At 45.6% G+C, this 25861-nt stretch overlaps 2 protein-coding genes across 2 annotated transcripts in view; both read left to right on the plus strand.

Annotated features, from left to right (window-relative positions):
* The window catches only part of LOC114611434 (oncomodulin), a 27700-nt gene extending 15990 nt beyond the window's left edge, over positions 1-11710 (plus strand). The window contains exons 2-5 of the mRNA XM_028756146.1: positions 6208-6275; positions 7282-7414; positions 7870-7979; positions 11416-11710. Coding sequence (XP_028611979.1) covers positions 6215-6275; positions 7282-7414; positions 7870-7979; positions 11416-11441 — 330 coding nt within the window. The 5' untranslated portion in view covers positions 6208-6214 and the 3' untranslated portion in view covers positions 11442-11710. The remainder of the gene's footprint in view (positions 1-6207; positions 6276-7281; positions 7415-7869; positions 7980-11415) is intronic.
* A 4816-nt stretch (positions 11711-16526) lies between these two features.
* Positions 16527-25861, plus strand: part of Ccz1 (CCZ1 homolog, vacuolar protein trafficking and biogenesis associated) — a 24987-nt gene continuing 15652 nt past the window's right edge. The window contains exons 1-7 of the mRNA XM_028756090.1: positions 16527-16735; positions 17814-17911; positions 18006-18099; positions 19348-19425; positions 19793-19840; positions 21519-21602; positions 25114-25289. Coding sequence (XP_028611923.1) covers positions 16622-16735; positions 17814-17911; positions 18006-18099; positions 19348-19425; positions 19793-19840; positions 21519-21602; positions 25114-25289 — 692 coding nt within the window. The 5' untranslated portion in view covers positions 16527-16621. The remainder of the gene's footprint in view (positions 16736-17813; positions 17912-18005; positions 18100-19347; positions 19426-19792; positions 19841-21518; positions 21603-25113; positions 25290-25861) is intronic.

Here is a 25861-nt window from a genome sequence, read left to right on the forward strand (position 1 = left end):
CCCAGTGAGGGGCTGGGGTGTGGCTCAGTGGTAGAGCCCCTGCCTAGCATAGGGAGACTCTAGGTACTGCACAAAAACAAAGAGGAGGAGGAGAATTTGGAGGAGGAAGAAGAGGAGGAGAAGGAAGAGGAGGAAGAGGAGCTAGTGGTGGAGGTTGTTAAAGAACAAGGGTCTGTCACTTAGGTAGCATTTCTTATCTACTCAGGAAAAATCCGTTTGTCTTTCCATGCTCGCCCCCTGACACCGCCATGTCTTTTTCACTGTCACCATCTTCTGGTGTATAGTGTGCCCACTGTGATTTCAGTGTGCATCTCTGAAGACTGGTAATGCCAAGCATCTCATTTGCTCATTTTTTATCTACAGCAAGATCTATTGGGGAGCAAACATATTATGATGTAGGAAAAGGAGGGAAGAGAAATGGAGAGAATGTTCTTAAGTGAGCAAGAAAGGACCCAGAGTAGACAGGGGAGCTGTCTTTAGACAGAATTGACATGACCGATTCTACTGGGTGTTGTAGGGTCTGATTTCTCTGAATTTGAAGGAATTTGGATCGTGTAGTTCAGCCTGAAGAGACTGGGGAAAACACAACAGGCTGCGTTGTCCTTTGATACTTTCAACCATGACCTGGGACTCCCATGGACCAGATTTGGTTTCACTGTGACCCAGACACTTGATCCAGACACCTTGAGCCTCTTTGTAAGCGCATAAGGTGTTTTTTGGCCAGTGTTTGCACAGCCGGGCAGCACGATTCAGGGACCTGTGAATTATCTATGCTTTTGACCTATTCTAAGGAGAACTTCACCCAAGAGGCTAAATTATTAAGCACTGGGAGTTATCTTTGTTACTGCTAGCCAGAAAGCCAAGATGCAGGGAACTTTTTTTTTTTTCTGAGATGTTTTTGCTCCCTACAGTTGAACTTTTATTAATGGCACACAATTGCTCTCAAAACACAAAACACATGCCCAAAGTGGTGGTGCACATCTTTAATCCCAGCACTCAGGAGACAGAGACAGATGGATCTTTGAATTCAAGGCCAGCCTGGTCTACAAAGTGCTGGACAGCAGGGCTACACAGAAAAACCTTGTCTTGAAAAAAATAAAACACACGCACACATCAAAAGCAAACAAACAAACCTCAAAAACAAAACAAACAAATAAATAAAAAACCCAAAACAAATATACACCCAGAGGACAAAAGAGACCCTGACTTTTTTTTTTCTCCAGACAAGGAGAAAGCAGACATTGCCACAGGAGTTGAGGCTTTTTTTAAAAAAAGATTTTATTTATTTTATGCATATGAGTACACTGCAGCTGTCTTCAGACACACCAGAAGAGGACATCAGATCCCATTACAGATGGTTGTGAGCCACCATATGGTTGCTGGGAATTGAACTCAGGACCTCAGGGAGAAGAGTCAGTGCTCTTAACTGCTAAGCCATCTCTCCAGCCCGAGTTGAGGCTTTTAAAGACATGACGGATGAGTGCACTTAACAGTGACCACACCGTCCCCTAAGTTTGTCAGACTGAATCAACTTCTGTGTGTATGTGCATGCATGTGCATGCACATGTGGAAGCCCAAGGTTGATGATGGTGACTTCCTCAATCTTCCTCTTTTTTCCCTCTTGAGCCATGGTCTCACTGTGTAGCCCAGGGTGGCCTGGAACTTACAGAGATGCACCTGTGTCTGCCGTTCTAGTGCTGGGATTAGAGGCGTGCACCACAGAACCTTACCACAGTCACTTTTCACTTTGTAGGTCTCTCACTTTGGAGCTCACTGATGGTCCAGTTAGCCCCAGGAATCCCATCCTACCTCCCCAGTGTGGAGATTACAGGACTCAGGAATGCACCTCTCCTCTCTCTTCCTCCCTCCACGTGTGTGTGTGTGTGTGTGTGTGTGTGTGTGTGCATGAGTGCACATGTCTGTGTCAGTCTGTCCCTGTGCATATAGAGGCCAGGCAACAACTTCCGGGTGTCTCTTCACTGAACCCAAATTTTGCCAGTTTAGCTACATTGGCTGGCCAGCAAGCCCCCAGCGTCTACCTGTCCATCCCTTCCCCCAGCACTGCTTTTACCAAACAGTCTAGGACAGCAAACACAAACCTCCGTAACAGGCAGCCCCAAACAGGAAGAACTTGGTTAGAACTGACGGTTCCTTTAACTTTTTTCCCAACGTGCCTCATCCTTGCCCAGCTTGAGTCTTGGATCCCTGACTAAGAGCAGCTAGGGAATGAAGAAAGGAGAGAGACACAGATATGGAAAAGCTTGGGTCATGTAGTATGAGCTCTTGGATGGAGAAGCCTCAGCACTCCAGTGGTTATTGTATTTATTATAGACAGTTGACTAGGGAAGCAGGGTTATTACATACAGATACCGTGGAGACAGGGTTATTACATACAGATAACACAGAGGCAGGGTTATTACATACAGATAACACAGAGGCAGGGTTATTACATACAGATAACACGGAGGCAGGGTTATTACATACAGATACCATGGAGGCGGAGTATTGCATACAGATACCATGGAGGCAGGGGTATTGTATACAGCTGAAGAAGCTGGCAGGTTTAGCTAAGCAGGTGAAACACTCTGTGGGGAGCAGTCTTCAAGCCATAAACATCCTGGGGAGAAAGCTCTGCTGCACACCGTCTGCACACAGTCCACATTTGCACTCGGACCAGAGGGAGGCCTTGCTCTGACCCTCACCTGGGGGAGGCTTTGCAAGTCCCGTGGGGCTGAGGCATCCGTCTGTGACATGGCTGTGGCTGTGGCCAGCAATGCACATTCACTTGGGACCACATTTGCTCCTCACACCAATGCCTGACTGCCTCTGCAAAAGCAGCCAGTGCTCTCAGCCTCTGAGCCATCTCTAGGCCCCCCTTTTTGGATTTTGCCTCTAATCCTAACACATGGGCATGTACCACCAAGCCAGCCACTTCTGATTACGTGGTCTCTCTGTCTTTCTTTCTTTTGGGTATATGTGTTATATGTGGAGCCAGCAGTTAGCCTTGGGTGTGGTTCTTCAGGTGTTCATCACTGGCCTTGAACTCACAGTGTAGGCTAGACTGGTTGGTCAGTGAGCCCAGGATGCCCCATCTCTGCTACCCTAGTTCTAGTACTACAAGTGTGTTCCACAATGCTCTGCTTTCTTATGTGGGTTCTGGGGATCAAGTTGTTTCCTCTTGCTGGTGAAGAAAGCACTCTACAGCTGAACTCCCTTTCATATCTCTCCTCGTTTGAATGAGACAGAATCTCAATATGTACCTAAGGCTGTACCTTCTGTCTCAGCCTCCTGCGTAGTAGGATCACAGGTGCTCATCACAATCCATTATCTTCATTTTCTGTCAGAAAAGTTGCTGGCCATGGGCAGCACATAACGGTAATCAAATGCTGAAAGGGCTAGCCTGGGACACACCTTTAGCAGGGTTTGGTAGTTACCTGCCCATGTGCTAGGATTACAGGCAAAACCACAAAAAGGGGCCTGGAGAGATAGCTCAGTGGTTAAGAGCACTGGCTACTTTTACAGAAAACCCAGATTTAGTTCCCAGAACCTACATGGTGGCTCTCAACTTCAGTTCCAGGGAATTCAATGCTCGCTTCTGGTGCACAGATATACAGGCAGGCAAAACATCCATAAGCATACAATAAAAATAAACAGATAAATTTAAAAATTCAAACAAGCCTGAATTCAGCGTTTAAGAAGAAGAAAACATTGAGATGGGTTTGGGGTACAGGCCTGTAATTCTAGCTACTGAGAAAGCTGAGGCAGGAGATCCTAACTGAACATTGTACAGGACAATTATTTTCAGAATGAATAAGGTATTCTGTTCTATTGCATAATGCATACAGACACCAGTCTTGCATGCACACTCCAAAGAAGTGAGCAGGGCCAGGGAGATGGCTCTGTATGTAACACAAGCATGAACACAAGAACCTACATTAAAAAGCGGGGTGTGGCGGCAAACCTCTAACCCCAGCACTGGGGAGGCAGAGTCACAAGGATCCCTGGAAGTCATCACCAACCCGTCTGGCTAGGTGCTAGGGCTTACTGAGAGACTCTCAAAAAAAAAAAAAAGTGGAGGGCAACTGAGAAAGATACTGGACATTGACCTCTGTCTACACACATGTGGGTGCCCACACAAACATGTTAACATAATATGCGCTCATACATGCCCATACATATAAAGTGGTTAAGAAAATGGAGCCGAGCCCAGCAGTGGTGGCACATGCCTTTAATTCCAGCATTCGGGAGGCAGAGTCAGGTGGATTTCTGTGAATTCAAGGCCAGCCTGGTCTACAGAGTGAGTTCCAGGACAGCCAGGGCTACACAGGGAACTCCTCCCCCCTTTTAAAAAAAGATTTATTTATTTATTTACTTATTTATTTACTTATTTATTTATTTAATGTATGTGAGTACACTGTAGCTGTCCTCAGACACACCAGAAGCATTAGATCCCATTACAGATGGTTGTGGACCACCATGTGGTTGCTGGGAATTGAACTCAGGACCTCTGGACAAGCAGTCAGTGCTCTTAACCGCTGAGCCATCTCTCCAGCCTGGAAACCTTGTCTTTAAAGACATAAAAAAAAAACATCAGAGAGTTGCTCCGTTAACTTGGGAAGCTGAGGCTGTAAGATGGCTAGCTCAAAGCCAGCTTGCCTTGGGCAGCACAGAAAAAATATCACTTCAAAAAAGGATGGGCCTGGAGGATGGGATTCAGTTGGTGGAGCACTTGCTTCACATACAGGAAGCCCCAGGGTCCATCCCAGCACGGCACTAACTGAGCTTGGTTCTGCACAGTTAATAGATCCCAGTGGCGGTCAGAAATTCAAGACCATTCTTAGAGACTTGGTGAGGTTGTGCAATACTTGATTGTGTCAAAACAACACAACTTGACAGGGACACATTTGGTGTTTCGAGTGGTTTCAGATTTAGCAGGGCAATGCCCAAGTCAAGACATTGGTAAGAAAATTATGTAGCCAAGACCTTGGCGACACTGACTTTTGAAGTTTGTCACCTTAGAGGGCTGTCAGCCTTGCACATCTACAAACAGCAGCCACTAACACCTGGGAAGTCTTCAGTTCATAGAGCAGCCCAGGGTTCTTACCTCATTTCAGCCAGGTTCCACTCTTCACCAAGTGGGTTTGTTTATAGAACTGAAGCCTTAGTTAAGGTTTTTTTGTTTTGTTTTTTGTTTTTGTTTTTCAAGACAGGGTTTCTCTGTGTATTGTTAAGGTTTTTTTTTCTCTCTTAATTGACTGTCCCTACCCACCCTTCTATAAATAGAAAAGAGAGACGGGGAGTATTTGAGGTTTCGTTACTAAGGTAAAGACACTTGAGCTTCACACACTTGATCCCTAAACGTGAAATCTAAGAGGCTGAACGACCACGGTTTCAGTCCTATATAAGGTGCTGAAAGACCGTCTGCTTTGTTTTTCTGGTTTGTTCCTACAACTCTTTCTCCCTGCTTGATTTTAAATCTAAATTGGTGAGTAGCTGGTGGGCCTACCAGACCCCAAGATCTCCTTCTCCACACAAACTACATTAGACTTGGTGCTGGGGAGGGTTTTCACCTCTGCTGCATGGGCTAATCTTCCACAGGGGGTCTGCGCTATTGTGATTCTCTGGCTCATGCATGACAGGGCTGTTGTGTTGATAACATGGCTAATGTTTAAATGATCCGTAGCTGCCTATGGTGACTGATTAGGTAAGTGTAATTTTTGCAAGAAGATTGGACTTTAAGAAAAAAAACACTTTTATTTGCTTTTAGAATTTTAAAAGACTGGGCCATGTAGCTCAGGTCTGGAGTTCACTATGTAGTCAAGGATGCTCTTGAGCTCCTAAGCATCCTGTTCCTGCTTCCTCCTCCTCCTCCTCCTCCTCCTCCTCCTCCTCCTCCTCCTCCTCCTCCTCCTCCTTCTTTCTGAGTACTGGAATTGCAAGTATGCATACCATGATCAGGTTGGTCTTCTTTGCTTTGCTTTTCCTTCAATTTTGGAGTGAATTCAGGAGCAATCATGTAGTCAAGCGGTGGCTGGGTTCTTTTCTGTATCTGGGTTTGGTTTCGTACACTGTCCCGTCGCTTAACAGGTGCTTATGGCCACATCTTAAAATCCTCGAGATACACAGCATTGGCGAGTGGCTGAGGATGTGTGCTCTTCCCATTTCTCTGTCACAGAGGCTCACATCTTGTTTCTTCTGTTTCGCCAGGTGGAAAATGAGCATCACGGACATTCTGAGTGCTGATGACATTGCGGCAGCCCTGCAGGAATGCCAAGGTGACAGGGGACTGGAGGAGCAGGCCATGGTGGTGCTGGGGCAGAAGGAGAGCGTGTAACAGGGAAACCTGGACGCTGGAGTGAGATCTTGTCTCAGAATAAAAAACAAGGGGGTATAGTTGTAGTAGTGTCTGTCTGGTACATGTGAAGACCTGGGTTCCATCCCCAGCATTGTGTAGACAGGTAATATACACCTGTACTCCTCACACTAGGGAGATGGAGGTGGGATGATCAGGAGTTTGAGATCAGTCCTGGCTTCAGAGGGAGCTTGTGGCCCACTGGGGTACTTGGATCCTTGTCTCAAAAGCAGACAAACAAACAAATAATAAAGGTGACAGGAGACACCAGGAAGACCTGCTCTTACTGTGAAATTTGTTGAGAGATTTGCAGAATCTTCCAGTGGAACTGCTCTAAGTTAGAGCACTAACATGATAGGAATTAGGAGACCTGAGTATGTGGTTGTATTTACATAAGAGGAAAGGAATTTACTAAAAGGGGTAGAGGGGGAAGTTACTAGGGGGAATGTAGCTCAGTGGCAGAGCACTTGCCTTGTATGCACAAGGCCCCAAGTTCAATTCCCCATACTGGAAAAAAAAATGTCTCAGTAGAAAAAAAGGCTGGATGGGATTGTAGCTGAGTAGTAGGGTTAGCCTGAGCTATATAGTAGGTTCCAGGCTAGCCAGAAACAAGAGTAAGTCAATGTACTGCTTCCCACCAATCATGCGGTATTGTGAACTTGGTGGGCAGCTTATTGAGTGAGGAGGGCTGGGGGAAACACTGAGCAGAGGCAGGAAAGAGGAACAAAATCAAAAGGAAAGGGCAACCTGGAGCAGAGGGGACAAAGTGACATCACAGACCACCCAGACCTGACTCTCTGAATCTTGGGAGAGTCAGGTGTCCATGTAGCTTGAGGAAAGTATTTCTGTAGCCTGTGTTTTCATTATCTGGGCACATATACAGAATGTGACCCACCGAGCCTCAGGACAACCTAGTCTCTGTTCTTTAGACCCAGACACCTTTGAACCACAAAAGTTCTTCCAGACATCGGGCCTCTCCAAGATGTCCGCCAGCCAAGTGAAGGATATCTTTCGGTTCATAGACAACGACCAGAGTGGATACCTGGATGAAGTCGAGCTCAAGTAAGCTGTGTGCTGAGCCTCTCAACACGGATGGATGGGGACGGGGTGTGCGGTGCCCCCTGTTGGCTGGCCCTGGCATTGAATGTTCATCTGAAGGTCATTAAAGAATGTAAATTGTCCATCCTTCTACCCATAGGGGGCAATGAGTGTGGCATTGAGGACTAGGTACAAAGGGAGATTTGTTCAAGGGATTTCCTCCTGTAAATGAAACAATAAAATTCTTAAAGATAGATATCTAGCATCGGTTTCTATGGCAAAGGAGAGTTGTGCTCCCTAGACCCTTGACTGATGTTTGTGCCTGTCAGATACATGGACTCAAGAAAGGGAGAGAGGAAGAGGGAAGGGGAAGGGGACAGTGAGGGAGGAAGGAAGGGAGGGAGAAGGAAGGGAGGGAGGGAGGGCAGAGAGCACATGGTCTTTCAGGAGCTTGCCACCAGCTTTTTGTGGTACTGTAGGTATTTCCTACAGAAGTTCCAGAGCGACGCTAGAGAGCTGACTGAGTCAGAGACCAAGTCCTTGATGGATGCAGCGGACAATGACGGAGATGGGAAGATCGGGGCCGATGGTAGGTCTGCATCTGCTCCTGCACGGTGTCTAAGACAGACGGCATAGGGGACACCCGAGGTGGAGGGTTCTGAGTTCTGATGAATTCAGTCTTTTCATCTGCAGAGTGTGAATGGGCAAGCATGCCAGATGTGCGCAGACATGTGGTATCACTGGGGATGGAGCTCATGGGTCCAGCCTGTGCTTAGCACGTCTGAAGTTGGTCCCCAGCACTGCCCACCCCTCAACACACACAAACTCTGGGATAGGGCTGATGAGACGGCCCAGTAAGTAACGGCTACCAAGTCTGGTGACCTGTGTTCTCCTCCCTGGGGCCTGAACGATAGGCAGAGAAACACACTCCCCAAAGTTGTCTTCTGACTTCCATACATGTAAACACACAATTCTGGAAGACAATAGCTCACACCTGTAACCCCAGCACTTTAGAGGCTGAGATAGGCAGCCAGGGTTACAGGTTACAGGTGTGTGTCTCAACACACACACACGCACACACACACACACACACTTTTGTGTTACATGATACACCAGAACTATGAACTGGTCACTACCTATGAACTTTGAAAGAATGCCCCCCTCCCCAGATGAAGGGATTAGCTGACCACTCGGCCTTCCAAACTATTCTATGAGATGCTTAGGTCCAGTTTAACAATAATGCAAGAGCTGTCTGCCAGGATTTAAACAAAGACAGCTTACTATCCACCAGTTCATGGTATTAAACAGAGGACGTGGCCCGGGAGATGGCACAGTCAAGACTGCTTGCCCCACAAACGTTAGGACCTGAGTTCAGAGCCATGCCAGCTGGGTTAAAAGCTGGGCATGGTGGCATGCACCTGTGATAACGGCACCTGGGGGAGTCGGAAGTCATGGAGACAGGTGGATCCCAGGGGGTTATCACCACCCAACCTAGCCGAGTCAGTGAGTCTAGGTCTTCAGGAGAGACTCTGTCCCCCCCACCCCCCGCCCAAAGAATAAGGGGGAGGGCAATTGAGGGGGATAGTGATGTCTACATATACATGTGCACACATGCACAGGCATGCACACACACACACACGCACACACACAGCACCACTAACAATAGTTCAATAAAGGACAAACAAACCAACCACTATCCACAGTGTCATCTATGTGCACAGCTCCAGATTCAAACGTCATAGGGTTGTTTGTTTGATTTTATAGAGCTGCTTCCATTTCTGTCTAAGCAATGGTTCAGAAGGTAGTCTGGGGAATCCTGCTTGTGGCACCAATTGGAGAGAATGGAAAATGCTAAAGTAGATTCTTTTGTTTGTTTTTTTGGGGTAGGGTCTCCTGTACAGCCCTGGCTGGCCTCGAACTTGATATGTAGCGGAGCTGACTTTGAACTCCTGATTCTCCTGCTGCCGCCTCTCTGGTGCTGTGATTGCAGGCAAGCAGCAACAAGCGTAACCTTAGATCCTCATTGAACTATGCTATCATAAGTCACTACGTGAGTTAATGCGGCTCCCACAGGTGCCCTAGATGAGGTAGCTGAGGCAAAGGAAGCTTGACTCGTTTAAACGTAACTGTGAAGCCCAGCTTGGTGGCACATGTGCATAATGCTAGCATTTGGAGCTGTGGCGCCGGGCAGTGGTGGCACACACCTTTAATCCCAGCACTTGGGAGGCAAAGGCAGGTGGATTTCTGAGTTCGAGACCAGCCTGGTCTACAGAGTGAGTTCCAGGACAGCCAGGGCTACACAGAGAAACCCTGTCTCAGAAAAAAAAAAAAAAAAAAAAGAAAGAAAGAAAGGAAAGGAAAAGAAAAGAAAAGAAAAGAAAGAAAGAAATCTATGGAGTTTAGGGCCAGGCTGTCTCATTAATTCCAGGCTAGCCTTGGCTATGGCAGCAAGACCCTGTCTCAAATTTTAAAACGATAGTTTACAAAAAGCCACAACCCCGAAAAAACAGATAAAATGTAGGCTAGTTACTATAAAGCAATTCTCCATTTTCAATTTCGCTGTGTACCAGGCAGTTTATTAGCACCAGGGCTTGAGAGATGGTTGGGTGGACAAGGATGTTTGTTGCACAGGCCTGAGGACCTGAGCTTGGACCCCAGCATCCATGTAAAAAGCTGGACACGGCCACACGCAAACCTGAATCCAAGCACTGTCAGAAGTGGAGGTAGGGAATCATTGTGGCTTGCTGTCTTCCACCCTGGCTAGCTCCAGGTTCAGTGAGAGACCCGGTCTCAAGGGAATAAGACAGAGAATGACAGTAGGGCACTCGATGTCCTCCTCCATCCTTGGCTCACAGCTACATCACACACACACACACACACACACACACACACACACACACACACACGACTCTCAGTATATTTCTTTTAGTAATATAAACTTTGAGGGGAAGGCTAAGATTAGGGCTCAATGAAGGAAATTTTGTTTAAAGTTGAATAGTAGCTACAGAACAGTGAAGGAAAACCTCTATGTTTATTTGAAATGAACCAGACAATACACCACAGGTTTACCTTGAGCAATTGTACCAAATTTCCTCATCGCTGGAGAAAAATGACTGAGTTGAGCCCTAACCCAAGAGGCTGTAGATATGAAGGTATTTGTTAAATACGATTATGCATAGGGCTGAGGTGATGGCTCAGCAGGTCTAAAGTACCTGCCATGCAAGTGTAACGACCAAAGTTCAAATCCCCAGGACCCAGGGCAATGCTGGAAGACTCTGGTGGCCCACCTTCAATCCCAGGCCTCACTTGAGAGGTGGAGACAGGGGATCCCTGGAGAAAGCTGGCAAGCTAGACTAGATAGATCTGTGAGTTCTAGGTTCCAGTGAGAAACCCTACCTCAATGCATAAGGTGGAGAACAGTTGAGAAAGACACCTGATGTCAACCTTTGGCTTCTGCCCATGTACATACAAGTGCATTCACACACATGCACACATACACATCCCACACACTTGCACATATATGTGCACATGCACACACACAGATTATGTAGAGAAAGCAGTACATGTTGCTGTACAGGCTTGAAATTCCTCACCTGGGATGCAGAGGCAGGAGGATAAGAAGGCAGAAGTTCAAGATCATTCTTGGCTGTATAGAAAGTCTGAGACCAGAAGTCTACTTTAGACCCTGTCTCAAAAAAAAAATGTACAGAAAGCTAAGCATTTGGCAAACGCCTGCAATAGCTGCACTTTGGAGACTGAGGCAAAAGGATAATCAATTTGAGGCCAACTAGAGCTGCCCAGGGAGACCGTATCTAAAAAAACGATGCGGAAAGCTGAGCAGGATGCTGCAGACTTTCTTGAGCACCAATGCTCACTGTATCTCCCAGGCACATCCAGAATGGGACCATGTTTCTCTGGGAATTTATTTCATCTATCTCTTCCTTCTTCAGAATTCTCAGGGCAACAGCACACCTGCAAAACCCTGAGCCACCTGTGCTGAGTCTGTTCTCTCATCTTTATTCTAGAATTCCAGGAAATGGTGCATTCTTAAGGCCTAAGTCTACGGAAGAAAGAGAGGAAGGGGCATTCTGCCAGAAGGTTTCAAAAGCCCTGGGACTGGGAAGCTCCCCAACTTATCCCGAACTAATTTACTGAGTCTCCCTGAAGCCCTTCTGCAAAGCGCTCCTTTCTTGAGGGGATGCAACGGTTTGTGGCTCTTTCTTTGGTGGATGTGGGTAGGTTCTGATGATGTCTGTAAGCGCCCCCTCTGGCAGACAATGCCTGTAAAAAAATCACCCAATAAAATCATTTCTCATCATTGGCTGATGTATGGGTGTTTTAGTTACTTGTCTCCCTGCTGCGACAAAATATATGATGAAAGCAACTTAAGGAAGGCAAGGGTTGAGTTGGCTCACGGTCTGAGGGTGCACAGTCCATCAGGGTGGGAAGGCACGGTAGCTGCAGCAAGGCAGCTGCTCATATAGCATCGACCCTGGAGAAGCAAAGAGAGTTAAACACTATGGCTCAGTCACTTTCTCCTTTCTCTTTGGTCTAGGACTCTAGTCTGGGGGATGGGGCCACCTGCATTTATGGTGGATCTTCTTTTTTTTTTTTATTTTTTGGTTTTTTTGTTTTTGTTTTGTTTTTCGAGACAGGGTTTCTCTGTGTAGCCCTGGCTGTCCTGGAACTCACTCTGTAGACCAGGCTGGCCTCAAACTCAGAAATCCGCCTGCCTCTGCCTCCCAAGTGCTGGGATTAAAGGCATGCGCCACCACCGCCTGGCCGGATCTTATTTCAATTAATCTAATCTAGATAATCCCTCACGGACAGGCTGCAAATTTATTTCCATGTTGTCTCTAGATCTTGCCAAGTTAACAATATTAATCATGATAGGTTTTTGTTTTGTTTTGAGAGGATTTCAACATTTATCCCCGGCTGGCCTAGAACTCCCTATGAGAGACCATGCTGGTCTTAACCCAGCAAAGACCCACCTGTGTCTGCTTCCTCAGAGATAGGAGGATTAAAGACGTGTACATTCATACTCAGCTATAAATGAGTGGTTTTGTTGTTGTTTTTTTCCCGTTAGCAAGGTAGTAGGACCAATGCAAGTGTTTCCAAAGTTCTCAGGTGTCCTCAAACACTGAGTAAGCTACACTGAGACTGTACACGAGGGAACAGGGAAATTATTTTTGTTTGTTCGTTTTGGAATCTGTTTTAAAAGCATGTAAGTGTTGCAACTAAATGTTATTGTCCTGCTGGGGATTGTATCCTCAGCAATCCAGCTAACTCTGAAATTGATATTCTTCAGGAAGATTTTAGCCAGCATAAGATCACTCACACATGAGTCAGATGCAGTGGTGCACTTCTGAAATCCCAATCAAGAGACAGGAGCACTAGAGTCAGAAGTTCAAGGCCAGCTTTGGCTACGCTGAGAGTATATGAGCAACTTGGGCTACACTTTTTCTGAGCCAGTAAAGGCACATTCCACAGAGCCCGCTGACCTCAGTTCTATCTTCAGGACATATGTGGTAGAAGGAGAGAGACCAATTCCTGAAAGTTATCCTCTGGCCTCTGCAATCTCTCTGTGGCACAGTGCCACTCCCTGCCAATAGATAAATGTTAGTTTAAAAATTACTCTTACACATTTATTTTCTGCTGCTGGGCATTCAATCACAATAAGAGAAATCTAAATACAAGGAAGCAAGAGAAGACAAGACAGTTGGACTGGGTTGTAAAGCTCAGACTGCTTGCTGTTACAGCTCAACACAAACAGGCTTTGAAACCGTTTTGACTTTTTCCTCCAGGAGAAACAGTGTTCAGATTCGCTTGCCCTTGCCTGACCCCCAACACGACCCCTTTCTTCTCAGCCACCATTTTCCTAGCTCATAGATGGTAACACCTGAGCTGGTCACACCTAGGTTTGCCAGTCCCATTGGAGGGTAGCCTCAGGGGTCCTCTTACAGGGTTGGGGAGTCTCAAGCCAGGGATTTCTCATTAGGCTGCTTTCCGAGTGGCACTTAAAGCTAGTCTCTGGCTGACCCTGAGGACTGAGGACACCTGAGAGTCCCGAAGCATTTTTCTAGAAGTTTGTTTAACAGTTCATACTGTGCGTGTGTGTGCGTGTGTGTGTGTGTGTGTGTGTGTGTGTGTGCGTGTGTGTGCGTGTGTGTGCGTGTGTGTGCGTGTGTGTGCGTGTGTGCGTGTAGGCCAGGGATCAATGCTGGGTGTCTTCCTGAATCACTCTCCACCTTATTATTTGAGACAATGTCTCTCCCTTGAACTGGGGCTGGTAAGGTTAGGCAGGCTGGCTGGCCAGCAAGCCCATCCATCTGTGGATCTTCAGTGCTGGGAGCAAAGACCAACAATGCTTTGCTCAACTTTCTGCTTGGGTGCTGGGGATCTGAACTCAGGCCCTCATGCTTGTACAGCAAACACTTTACCTACTGAGTCATCCCTCTACCCCCAGAGATTTCATACTTTTAAACCAATGTCCATGCTTAGCATGTTCTGGGGCTCTCCAACACTACCGCCCACACACTAAACATAATAGTGCATATTTAAACCTCTTTACTCCCAGCGCTGGGGAGACAGAGGCAGATGAGTCTCTGTAAATTTGCAGTCAACCTGGTCTACATAGAGAGTACCAGGTCAGCTACATACTGAGATCCAGAGTCAAACAAAACAACACAACAACAACAACAAAAAACCCCAAACCCAAAGCTATAACAAACAACAAACCCCAGACAAACAAACAATCCCAAATACTCTTCATATACAATCTTCAAACTTGGTTTTAGGAACTTAATTTCACAGTCTTTATTTAGAAGGAGGAGCAATTAAAACAAGCAACCAGGGACCAGGGAGATGGCTAACTAGGTAAAAGCATCTGCTGTGCAGTTAGAGGCAGGAGAATCCCAGAGAGTTTATGGACGGTCTAGCCTGCTGTATGCATCAGAAAAACAATGGCGATCCTGCCTCAGATGAGATGGAAGGAGGCTGTCCTCTGACCTCCATATGTATACTGTGGCACGAACACACCCTCGCTGATACATACAAATGTATATATAAACACACACATACACCCACGCACACACACACACTTGTGTATCTTGCATAAATTTGTTTCTGACATTTCTCCTCAGTTTTGACTTACTTGTAGTTTTATGGACTGAGGAAAACCTTTAAATGTAGCAACTCTGAGACTAAAACAGGAAGACTCTAACGAAGTCTATCAGCCGGAGGAGTCCCCATGCATACAAAGAGCTTTGTATTCATGCTTGACTTTGCTATTTGCACCTAATCTGCAGACGACCAACAAAATATGTTCTCAGCACAGAGTTGAATATTGTGACTTTAAAATGAAGGTCCAGATTGCAATATATTTTTCCATAACTAAAAAACTAAGTGTCTTGTTATTTTTGTCTTGCTTGTTTATAAAGTAAGGCTGCAACAGTGGCTTTAATTTGGACTAATTTTTCTTTTAAATCTAACTACAGTCTTAGCTTGTAGCTTGGTGAGGTAGTTCGAGATTTAATGGACTTGACATTAAAGCCAGCTTTGTGAATGGCTTAATGGTTGAGAAGTAGGATTACTGAGTCTGGTGGTGCTGGCTGGAAATCCCAGCATTTGGAAGGTGACATCAGGATCAGGAATTCAAGGCCATTTTTGACTACATAGCGACTCTGAAGCCAGGCTGGTCCTATGTGAGACCCTGATTTATTTGCTTATAGGAACAACAAAACTGCTTTTGAGACAGGTACTCACTATGTAGCTCAGACTAACTTGTAACTGGTGACGCACCTGTTTCCACAGCCCAATGTTAAGATTATTGGCCTGTGCCTCCATGCCTAGCCAACCTATAGATTTTCTTTTTTTTTTTTTATAGATTTTCAAAATAGTTCTTTCTGTATCAAAATGAAAATGAAGCAAGGATGGGAAATACTTGTCGACTTGCTTGTTTACATAGTTCTGTGTAGCAACTACAGCTTAGTGTTGCGTAAATGAGTGCTCACGAATCCAATTTCAAGCAAAAACCTATCCTGTATCTCGTCTGTAACTGTTACGGTATAGGATTACTTCACAAACACTTTAGAAGACAGATGAAATCGGAATCGACAGGATATTTTCCACTAGGTCTGTTAATTTATTCACTGAGAAGACTATAGATTTACAAGTTTTCACTCGTTCCAAGAAAATCACCTTTGTTAGTGATAGGGTAGATTTTTTTTTTTAAGGATTTATTTTGTGTGTATATGTGTGCTTGCATGAGTTTATGTGTGCCACATTTGAGCGGGTGCCCCCAGAGGCCAAAAGAGGGCATCAGATTCCCTGGAGCTGGAGTTACAGTTATGAGCTGCCTGATATTGGTGCTTGGAATTGAACCTAGGTCCTTCGTGAAAGCAGCCAATGCTCTTAATTGTTGGGCCATCTCTCCAGCTCTGAGGTAAGGTAAATTTTGACATTTTTGCTTTTGCTTATAGTCCATTGCTTACAACGGATGTAAGTAAAAATGCTAAATATTCAAGGTTGACCATGACTTAACGATCCTCCTGCCTCCATCTCACCAGGGCTGGAATTACAGGCATGTCAGCCACACCCAGTTTATGTAGTGCTGAAGGGGAGAAGCAATTTCAACAAGTTTCCTGACCTTTACACATGTGCCGTGACATCCCCCTCCCTGTAGGACAAATAAATAAATAAATGTCATAAAACAAAATAACAACAAAACTAAAAACCAACAACAGAGGTAAATAGGCTACCTTCAAGAAAAATATGTGCTCCCCTAAATGTTTTTTTCACTCTTGAAAAATACCGTGCCCATGGCGCCTTTATTGTCAGCACACTGGAGGCAAAGGCATGAGGATCTCCGTGAGTTCGAGGCCAGCCTGGTCTATATAGTAGAACCCTATCAAAGCAAGCAAACAAACAAAAGAAACAAAAAACCAAAAGCCGATCATCCATTGTTACATTTCTCTTGGCATTCATGGTCTTCGCCTTTAGTCATGACAGCTAAGTGCTAATAAAATAAAGAACACCACAGCCCAATAAATACTAGGGAACTGGTTCTACACGGACGTAACAGAGAAGGACCGGGATAAAGGCAGGTTTTTCTTCTGGGTCAGTCCCGATCTCTTCCGGGCCGACGGCTAGGGAGGCGGAAGTGCGGTGTTCCCTAAGGCTGCGGTCTCTGGGCGGGCGGAGGGAGCCTCCCGACGTGGGGGCCTGGCCGGGATGGCGGCAGCCGCGGCCGGGACGGGAACTTGGGCGGCCCAGGAAAAGCAGTTCCCGCCGGCGCTGTTGAGCTTCTTCATCTACAACCCACGTTTCGGGCCGCGCGAAGGAGAGGTAAGCTGAGGGGGCTGCGCGCCGGCGTCAGCCGCAGACCGTGGAAGGTCCCGGGACCGGCGGCCGGTGTCAGTGCTCCGGAGCTGCAGGGTGCGTCCGGGACGCGCCCCCTCTTAGTCTTGCCCGCTGTGACCGAGCCTGCTCCGTGCCGGGTGTTGCGCCGGGTGCGATGTCCAGGGCACCCGACAACGCAGGCCGGTCCTGTCAGCAAAGGTCCGTCAGGTTAATCCCTCCGCCCGGTTTGAAATGTCTTTCCCTTCGCATCAATTCTGAGCGATTAAAATTGAACTGTCTTCTCTCTTGGAAATCTTCGATTGCAAAGGTGGAGCCAGATTGGTAGAATGTAGCTTCCAAAAGAGGGAAAACGAAACAAAACAAAACTTTGAGGAGTTTCAGAAAGTTAGTGTTGTTTTCTTTTATTTCCAAAATTGATGTTATAAGAGTTTTTGTTTGCTCTGAGAGTGGCGACTTCCTCAAAAAAAAAAAAAAAAGTCTAGAGCTGTGTTTTGTTGCAAGCAAATCACAGCCCTAGTTAGAGGCTGTCAGTCCAAGTGCTCTTGAACCAACTTGGTGCAGTTGTGGTTCCCGTATTCCTGTACTTGCATCTTCCTTGTGAGGGTTGGTGACACATGGGAAGAAATCTGAGACTTTCATTAAATTCGTCTTGTACTCCTGAGGAAATGTAATTTGGTGAATATCTCAGTGGCCTCTTAGACTGATGGGTTACAGTATTTACAAAATCACAATGAATTTTGCTTTTTGGAGGGTTTGTTTTTTTGTTTTGTTTTGTCTTTCCTTAAAGACAGGGTTTCTCTGTGTAGTCCTGACTGTCTTGGAACTCACTCTGCTGACCAGGCTGGCCTTGAACTCTCAGAGACTCTTCCTGCCTCTGCCTCCAGGGTGATGGGATTAATGGCATGTGCCACAAGACCCAACAATTCTGGTTTTCTAAAGACATTTTTAGGTTTTGTCCTTAACCTCTATGATGGGAGAGTTGGATGTTAAACTCAACACTTTCAGAGTTAAGATGAGTAAATCCTGACGTTAATACTGTGTTTCTGGTTTTTTCCTGTGTTAGGAAGAAAATAAAATCCTGTTTTACCATCCAAATGAAGTAGAAAAGAATGAAAAAATTAGAAATGTTGGATTATGTGAAGCAATCGTACAGTTTACAAGGTAATAGTTTACATATTTTTTGTTTGTAGAGTCTTGTGAATTCTTTCAGTTTACACCGTGTTTAAACCATGTTTTTTAAAATTTTTTTCACCAGGACTTTTAGCCCATCGAAACCTGCAAAATCTTTACACACACAGAAGAATAGACAGTTCTTCAATGAACCAGAAGAAAATTTCTGGATGGTCATGGTATTTACATACACAGTAATAATCACGTTCTGGGGATTTTATTCTTAGGAAACACAGTAAAATTGGTTGCAATTTCAAAATCAAAATGGTTATTCAGATTAATGGTTAAGAAACTTTCTGGACAGGCAATGGTGCTGCACACCTTTAATTCCAACACTCAGGAGGCAGAGGCAAGTAGATCTCTATGAGGCAGAGGCCAGCCTGGTCTGTGGAGCCACTTCCAGGATAGGCAGAGTTAGACCGAGAAACCTTGTCTCAAAAAAACAAAAAACAAATGAGAGAAAGAGAAAAAGAAAAAAAGAAAGGAAGAAAAAGAAACTTTGTGTCTACAAATGGAGCTCAATAGTAGACCACTTACCTGGGTTCTTGAATAGACACCACAGACAAACACTCAAAAGAAATTTTGTGTCTAGTGGTATAACATGTTCAATAATTTTTGTGTATTTGCGTGTGGTGGAGGTTGGGGGAGTGACCATTGTGCCTTATGCATGGCAACCTTGGGTGCCATTCCTAAGGAGTCCTTTTGGATTTCTGAGCGAGATCTCTCACAAAGATCTGAGAGAACCAGTTATGCCTGTCTAGCTGCTCAGCAAGCTACAGGAATCCATCTGTCTCCGGCTCCCTAAGGCCAGGATTGTGCTACCGTAGCCCACATTTACTTGTTTGTTTGTTGGCAGGATCTCACTGTATAGCCCTGGCTGGCCTGGAACTCTCTTTGTAGATCCACCTGCCTCTGCCTCCTGAGTGCTAAGAATGCCCAGATTACGTGGGTGCTAGAAATCAAATTCAAGCCCTTGTGTCATCTCCCAGTCCTCCTGATTATTTATTTATTTATTTTGGCAGCAGGAGGTAGAAGGCAGCGTGAGAGTGTTCTCTGCTCCCACCATGCTGATCCTAGGTATTGAAGTCCAGGTCACCAGCCTTGCAGACAAGTGCCTTTACCTGCTGAGCCATCTTTCTTTTTGTGGTATCATTTCTCTGTGTAGCCCTGGCATTCCTGGAACTCTCCCTGTAGACCAGGCTGGCCTTGAACTAGGAGATCTATCTGCCTGCTGACCACTGGGATTGAAGGTGTGCATCTGGCTGGCACTTGCTTATATATTTTATTGCTGGAGCTAGAACCCAAGCACATGCTGGGCAAGCATTCTATTGTTGAGCGATAGTCCCAGTCCCAGATTTTTAAATTAAAAGAAAGTTTAAAACATCCGATCCTATCATCATATAATTTCTGTTTATCAAATTTCATAGGTTGTTCGGAATCCTATCATCGAAAAACAAAGTAAAGATGGCAAGGCAGTCGTGGAGTACCAGGAGGAGGAGCTGCTGGTAACGTGCGGCTTCTTACCCCATGCCTTTAGGATGCTCCTGCATCTGTTGAGTAATGTGCATTTAAACCAAGTAGCTGTTAGGGGTCTTCTTGGGCTTCGTAGGGACATTTTATGTGTATTACTTACTTTCACGATAACCCTCTAAAAATCTTCAGTACGTGTCTTATTGATACCTTCCACTGGTCATGTGTGTAAAGCCCTTCTACAAGAGGCTTATTGGCTTGTAAATTTGAATGTAATACCTGTGGTTTCAGTGTACAGCTACCGCAGGACCAAGTTTATAGTAACCGTGTGCCTTTGCCAAGAGTGGTCCTGTCGCTGTGCCCTGGGAGCCGGTGAGATGCCTGCTGTTTTCTTGTTTGTAGGACAAGGTGTACAGCTCAGTGTTGCAGCAGTGCTACAGCATGTACAAGGTAAGCCTGCCCTCCAGTCTGCGCTTCCCGCTGGGAGAGCCTCGGGTGCATGTGGGAAGAAGGCGGGCATGCATTACAACCGTGTTCTTTTTAAACATCTTTTATTTTATTTTTTTGAAATTAAGATATAATTACATTGTTTTCTCCTTTCCTTTCGACCTTCCACATCCTCCAATGTCCTCCTCCCCCATTCTCTCATGGACTTTTTCTTTTTAATCATATGTATGCATGCATGTATGAGTCTGTATGTGTGTATATGTGTATGCATATGTGTATATATACCTAACTATAGCCTGCTCAGTCCGTGTGACGTTCCTTGTATGTATGATTTCAGAGCTGACCACTAGGTATTGGAGAATCCTCGGTAGGGGAAGATTATGTATCCCGCTCTCTTGTTTTCCCAGTCTTTAATCTAGGGTTGAGCTCCATGGGATTTCTCTTTCCTATGTTAACATGTTTGTTGCTGTGGTCCTTGTTCAGATCTTGTTTAGGCAGCCATGTTGATGAGATTTCACGGGTGTAGTTTCTCTCACGTTTGTAGGAGATGCAGTCTCACAGAAAACTCCCTGTTCCTCTAGCCCCTACAGCTCTTTTTGACTCCTCTTCCACTATGATTGTGAGCCTTAGGTATAGGCACTGAGTTGTAGTTGTGTCAGTGGGGGCTGGGCACCACACAATCACTTCTGCATTTTGAGCAGCTGTGGTTTTCTGTAATAGGCTCCATCTGTTGCAAGGAGTTGTCTCTTTGCTGAGGGTGAGCCCTATACTTAATCTGGCTAGACACTGGTGAGGGACATACAGGATCCTTCTGGGCTGGCGTTCTCTTTAAAATTAGACCCTGTCCACTTCATCTGAGGATAAGTTTGGGAATGTTTACAAACAATTTTGTTCTGTTTTGCTTTCTGAGATAAGGTTTCTCTGCATAGCCAGGCTGACCTCAGACTCACAGTCACCTAGGCTCAGCACCCTGAGTGCTGAGGTTACAGATGTGTGCCTGGCTCTAAGAGTAACTCTTTAATCCTGTCGCATACTGGGGACTGAGCCTAGGCACATGCTCTCCATTTGTAGCTACATTCCCATTCTTAACATTTTTATTGTATTTTTTTAATTTATTTATGGTGCCAGAGAGATGGCTCCATGGTTAAGGGCCTGCGTTGCTCTTACAGAGGGCCCAAGCTCAGATGCAGTCTGTAGCTCCAGCTGTCAGGTCGCCGAGGTGAGAGAATACTTTTGAGTTTGGAGCCCAACCTCCTGGGCGACATAGAAGTCCTGTACTCTCCAACAAACCAGATAAACAGAAGGATGGGCAGAATTATTATTATTATTATTTTTTTTTTTGGTTTTTCCGAGACAGGGTTTCTCTGTGTAGCCCTGGCTGTCCTGGAACTCACTCTGTAACCAGGCTCTAGCCTCGAACTCTCGAACTCAGAAATCCACCTGCCTCTGCCTCCCAGATGGGCAGAATTATTAAGTGGCCTTATGAAAATACTGGTGTTTATCACTTAGTGTATTGTTTACTAAGTTATATATAATTTTACACAATTTTTTTCTCACAAATACTTCCTGTGCTTAAAAGTACCTGTCGGGTGTTACTGAGCCTCGTTAGAAGGTGCAGAAGAAGAACCTTACATGGAGTACAGGACACTGACTGGTTTCCCGCAATTTCTTGCACTATTAGCTTTTCAATGGGACATTCCTGAAAGCCATGGAAGACGGAGGTGTCAAGCTCCTAAAAGAACGATTAGAGAAATTCTTCCATCGGGTAAGTGTCCTGAGTTTTATCTATAACTTTAATAATACCTTGAGAGACATATCAGTGAAGCTGGTGACAGGAGTCAGGGCTGACCACTCACCTGGCTTGGATAAGAGCCTTGGTTGATCTCCAGCACCACAGGGGAAATGCTACAGAACAATACAGAGGCAGAAAAACTGGGTTTTAAATTTAGTCTTAAAAAAAAAAATCTTTTTTTTGTATCATACATATATGTCAAATCATATATATATATCTTATTAATATATATGTGACATATATATTGCATTGGTGTTTTGCCTGCATGAATATCTGTGTGAGGGTTCCAGATGCCCTGGAACTGAAGGTACAAGCAGTTGTGAGCTGCCATGTGGGTGCTGGGAATTGAATCTGGGCCAGCGCAGTGCTCTTAACTACTGAGCCACCTTTCCAGCCCCAATGTATTATTTATATTTTTAATTTTAATTGTACGTATATGTCTGTGTGTGGGTATGTACATGAGTGCGGTGGTCATAAAGATCAGAAGATGTCTGATTCCTTGGAACTTGAGCTCCAGTTGTCCCCCAGGGGTGCTGGGAACCAAATTCCACTCCTCTGCAAGAGCAATACGAGCTCTTGGCCCCTAAGCCAGCCTCCGGATTTCTTTTTGTTTTTTGTTTTTGTAAGATACAAAATCCAGACCTTGAATGTAGTAAAGAACCTGAGACTTGTTAGTGCAAATCCCGAGCAGTGAGGAGATCTGCAGGCCTGTGATCTCACCTGTTGGGACAGGGCATCCTGGGACAGGGCTCCTGGAAGCAGCTGAGACATGTGTCAGCCTAATCATGTGCACCTGTGTGTGTTGTAGGGAGGGCTTACTTCAAAGGCTGTCTTACTATGTGAGTGGGTTAGAGTACAAACATTTAAACAGTTACCAGAGCCTCATGTTTATTACACACGCACGTGCACACAGGCATGCATGCACACACACACTTTTATTTTGAGGTAGGATCTTACTGGCTAGTGAGATTTATATAAATTGCATTGGCAAAGGGAGTCTCAGAAAAGCCCAGCAGAGACTTTGTTCTCTGGTTAAGTCTCATGAAGAGCCGGACGGTGGTGGCTCATGCCTTTAATCCCAGCACTTGGGAGGCAGAGGCAGGCGGATTTCTGAGTTCGAGGCCAGCCTGGTCTACAGAGTGAGTTCCAGGACAGCCAGGACTACACAGAGAAACCCTGTTTCGAAAAAACAAACAAACAAAAAGTCTCATGAAGAGAGTTTTGAACAAGTGTAGCAAGCTTAGAAAGGAAAAATATAAAATATATGGTTCAAGTATTAAATCGGCACCAGGAAGTGAGGTGGAGCTGAATCCTGTGTCCTAGGAGATAACATAAGGGATTTGGGCGTAAGATCCTACCCAGCAAAATTTACATCCAGGCAGGCATGGTGGTACACACCTTTAATCCTGGGAGATGAAGCCAAACATCTCAGAGTTCAAGGCCAGCCTGCATTAAAGCAGGTTCTAGATGATGAAAAAGCTTAAATCCAGGCGTGGTGCTATATGGTTTTAATCCCAGCATTACAGAAGACAGAGCCATGCAGATCTCTGAGTTCAAGGTCAATCTACAGAGCAAGTTCCAGAAAAACCAAGCTTAGGCAGAAAAGGAATCAGAAAACAGAAAGCCAGTATTCTGCTAGCAGCCTTTAGATGAAGATGTAGAACTCTCAGCTCCTCCTGCACCATGCCTCCCTGGATGCTGCCATGTTCCCATCTTGTTGACAATGGACTGAACTTTTGAACCTGTAAGCCAGCCCCAATTAAATGTTGTTCTTATAAGACTTGCCTTGGTCATAGTGTCTGTTCACAGCAGTAAACTCTAACTAAGACAAGTTGGGAGGCACTATTTGAAAGGATTAGGAGGTGTGGCCTTGCTGGAGGAAGGGGAATGGGCTTTGGAGTTTAAAAAGTGGTGATCAGGCCTTTAATCCCAGCATTCAGGAGGCAGATTCAGAGGCAGGCCAGTCTCTCTGATCTGGTCTATAGAGTGAGTTCCAGGACAGGACAGGCTACATAGAGGGAAACCCTGTCTTGAAAAAACAGAGAACAACAACAGAAGCCCATGCCAGTCCCAGGGGCTCTCTCTAGGATCCTATTCCCTGTGGATTCAGATATCGAACTGTCAGCTACTTGTCCAGCACCATGTCTGCCTGCATGCCACCATTCTTTCTACTACCTCTGAAACTGTAAGCAAGCCCCAGTTAAATCTTTTTCAGAGTGGCCGTGGTCTTGGTGTCTTCACAGCAAGAGAACAGTGACTAGCACGGCTGTCACATGGACTCAGTCACACAAGTGTGAAGTGTCCCAAGAGCTGAAACTCTAGTTCCAGTCTCTTTCATTGTACTTGGGCTTTGTTTCACTTGCCACAGCGTCGGTCAGATTCAGTTTGTGTTCAAGTAATAATTCTCCTGAACTACCTCTTGTTTAGCTACTGTCCTATTGCTGTGAAGAGACACCATGGCCAAGGCAATTTATAAAAGAAAGCATCTAACGGGCTTGCTTACAGTTTCCCAGGGTGACTCCATGATCTTCATGGCAGGGAGCATGGCCACAGGCTGGCAGGCACGGTACTGGAGCGGTGTGAGAGCTCACATCTGCTCCACAAGCAGCAGGTAGAGAGAAAGTCCAGAAAGAGCTGGGTCCGGTATGGGGTTTTGAAGCCTCAAGTCTCAACCCCAGTGACAGATGTTCTTCAACAAGGCCACACTTCTCAGTCCTTTTCAAAATTTCAAAATTGTCCCACCCCACAAATTAGGGACCTAGCATTCAAGTATAAGCCAATGGAGGCCTTTCTCATTCAAGCCTCCATCTCTCTCCTCCCTCTTCTGTAGTGTTTATCTATCGGTGTTCATGTGAGTGCAGCCTGGTCTTGACTTTGGGTGTCTTTCTCAGTTTTATATGCATTGAGTCAAGGCCTCTCCAGGAGGTCATCATTTCAGCAAGTGTAGCTGGACAGCTTGCTCTAGGGATCCCATGTCTCTGCCTCCCTCAGCTGGGACTGCGGGCAGGCAGCCTCCATACCCGTCTGGATTTTTACCCAGGGGACTGGGGATCTGAACTCTGGTCTTCAGGTGCATGGCAAGCACTTTTAGCCTCTGAGCCATCTTAAAACGTGTCTCACTTTAATGACCATAAGTCACCCTGGTGCCGTCTTTCTTTCTCAAACCCAGTTCTTGCTCTCATTACTGTCTGTTACGAGTAAACTGTTGTCCTGACTGCCATCCCTCCGAACGGCACTGTGTCCGTAATTGTATCGTGTGATTTCCTAAGAGCTGCATCAGCACAGCAAGTACAGCTTTCAGCTTTGGTATTGGGGTTGGCATTGACTTCAAGTTCGGTCACTCTTGACTTACTGCTTGTTGGGCTTGTCTTGTGCTGTTTGTCAGTATGTGGCTGTGCGGCTGTGCGGCTGTGTGACATAGCAGCCTGATGTGAGCACCATAGCGAGTGTGCTGTTGTTAAGCTGGTGTCTGTTTCCCCCACAGTATTTGCAGACGCTACATTTGCAGTCATGTGATCTACTTGATATTTTTGGTGGAATCAGCTTCTTCCCATTGGATAAAATGACTTACTTGAAAATCCAGTCCTTTATTAACCGAATGGAAGAAAGCCTAAGTGTAGTCAAATACACAGCATTCCTCTACAACGACCAACTCATCTGGTAGGTAACAGCCTGTGGCTTGGCCAGAAGGAGATGGAGGTCAGAGTAATTAAACATAGCAGCAGTGGGTATAGTTGTCAGTCACACAGGAGGTAACAGCATGGACATCAGCAGGAACATTCTTTGTGGGTGTTGTCAAATTAGAAGGAGGATTATTTAGAACACAGCTGGGGTAATAATTAAAATCACCAAGCAGAGGAGCTTAAAACTAAAGCCAAGACTGAGATGTCCCAGTGGCGAAAGCCCTTGCTGTGCAAGTGTGAGGATTAGAGTTCAGATCCCCAGAACCCAGGTGGGCGTGGTGGAGGAAGGCAGAGACAGGATCTCCAGGGCAAGCTCGCTGGCTAATCTAGCCCTATAAGTGAGCTCTGGTGTGGGGAGAGACTCTGCCTCAATGAATAACGTACAAAAGCAATTAAGGATGATTCCTGGTGTCATCCAGGTGCACATGCTGTGCACACATGTGCACCTGTATACATACAAAGTCATGAATGCAAAACCATACATGCATGCGTACATACTCATACACACACACACACACACACACACACACACACACACACACACACACA

This window comes from Grammomys surdaster, unplaced genomic scaffold, assembly GCF_004785775.1.
Source record: "Grammomys surdaster isolate TR1022 unplaced genomic scaffold, NIH_TR_1.0 126109, whole genome shotgun sequence".
Classification (NCBI taxonomy): domain Eukaryota; kingdom Metazoa; phylum Chordata; class Mammalia; order Rodentia; family Muridae; genus Grammomys; species Grammomys surdaster.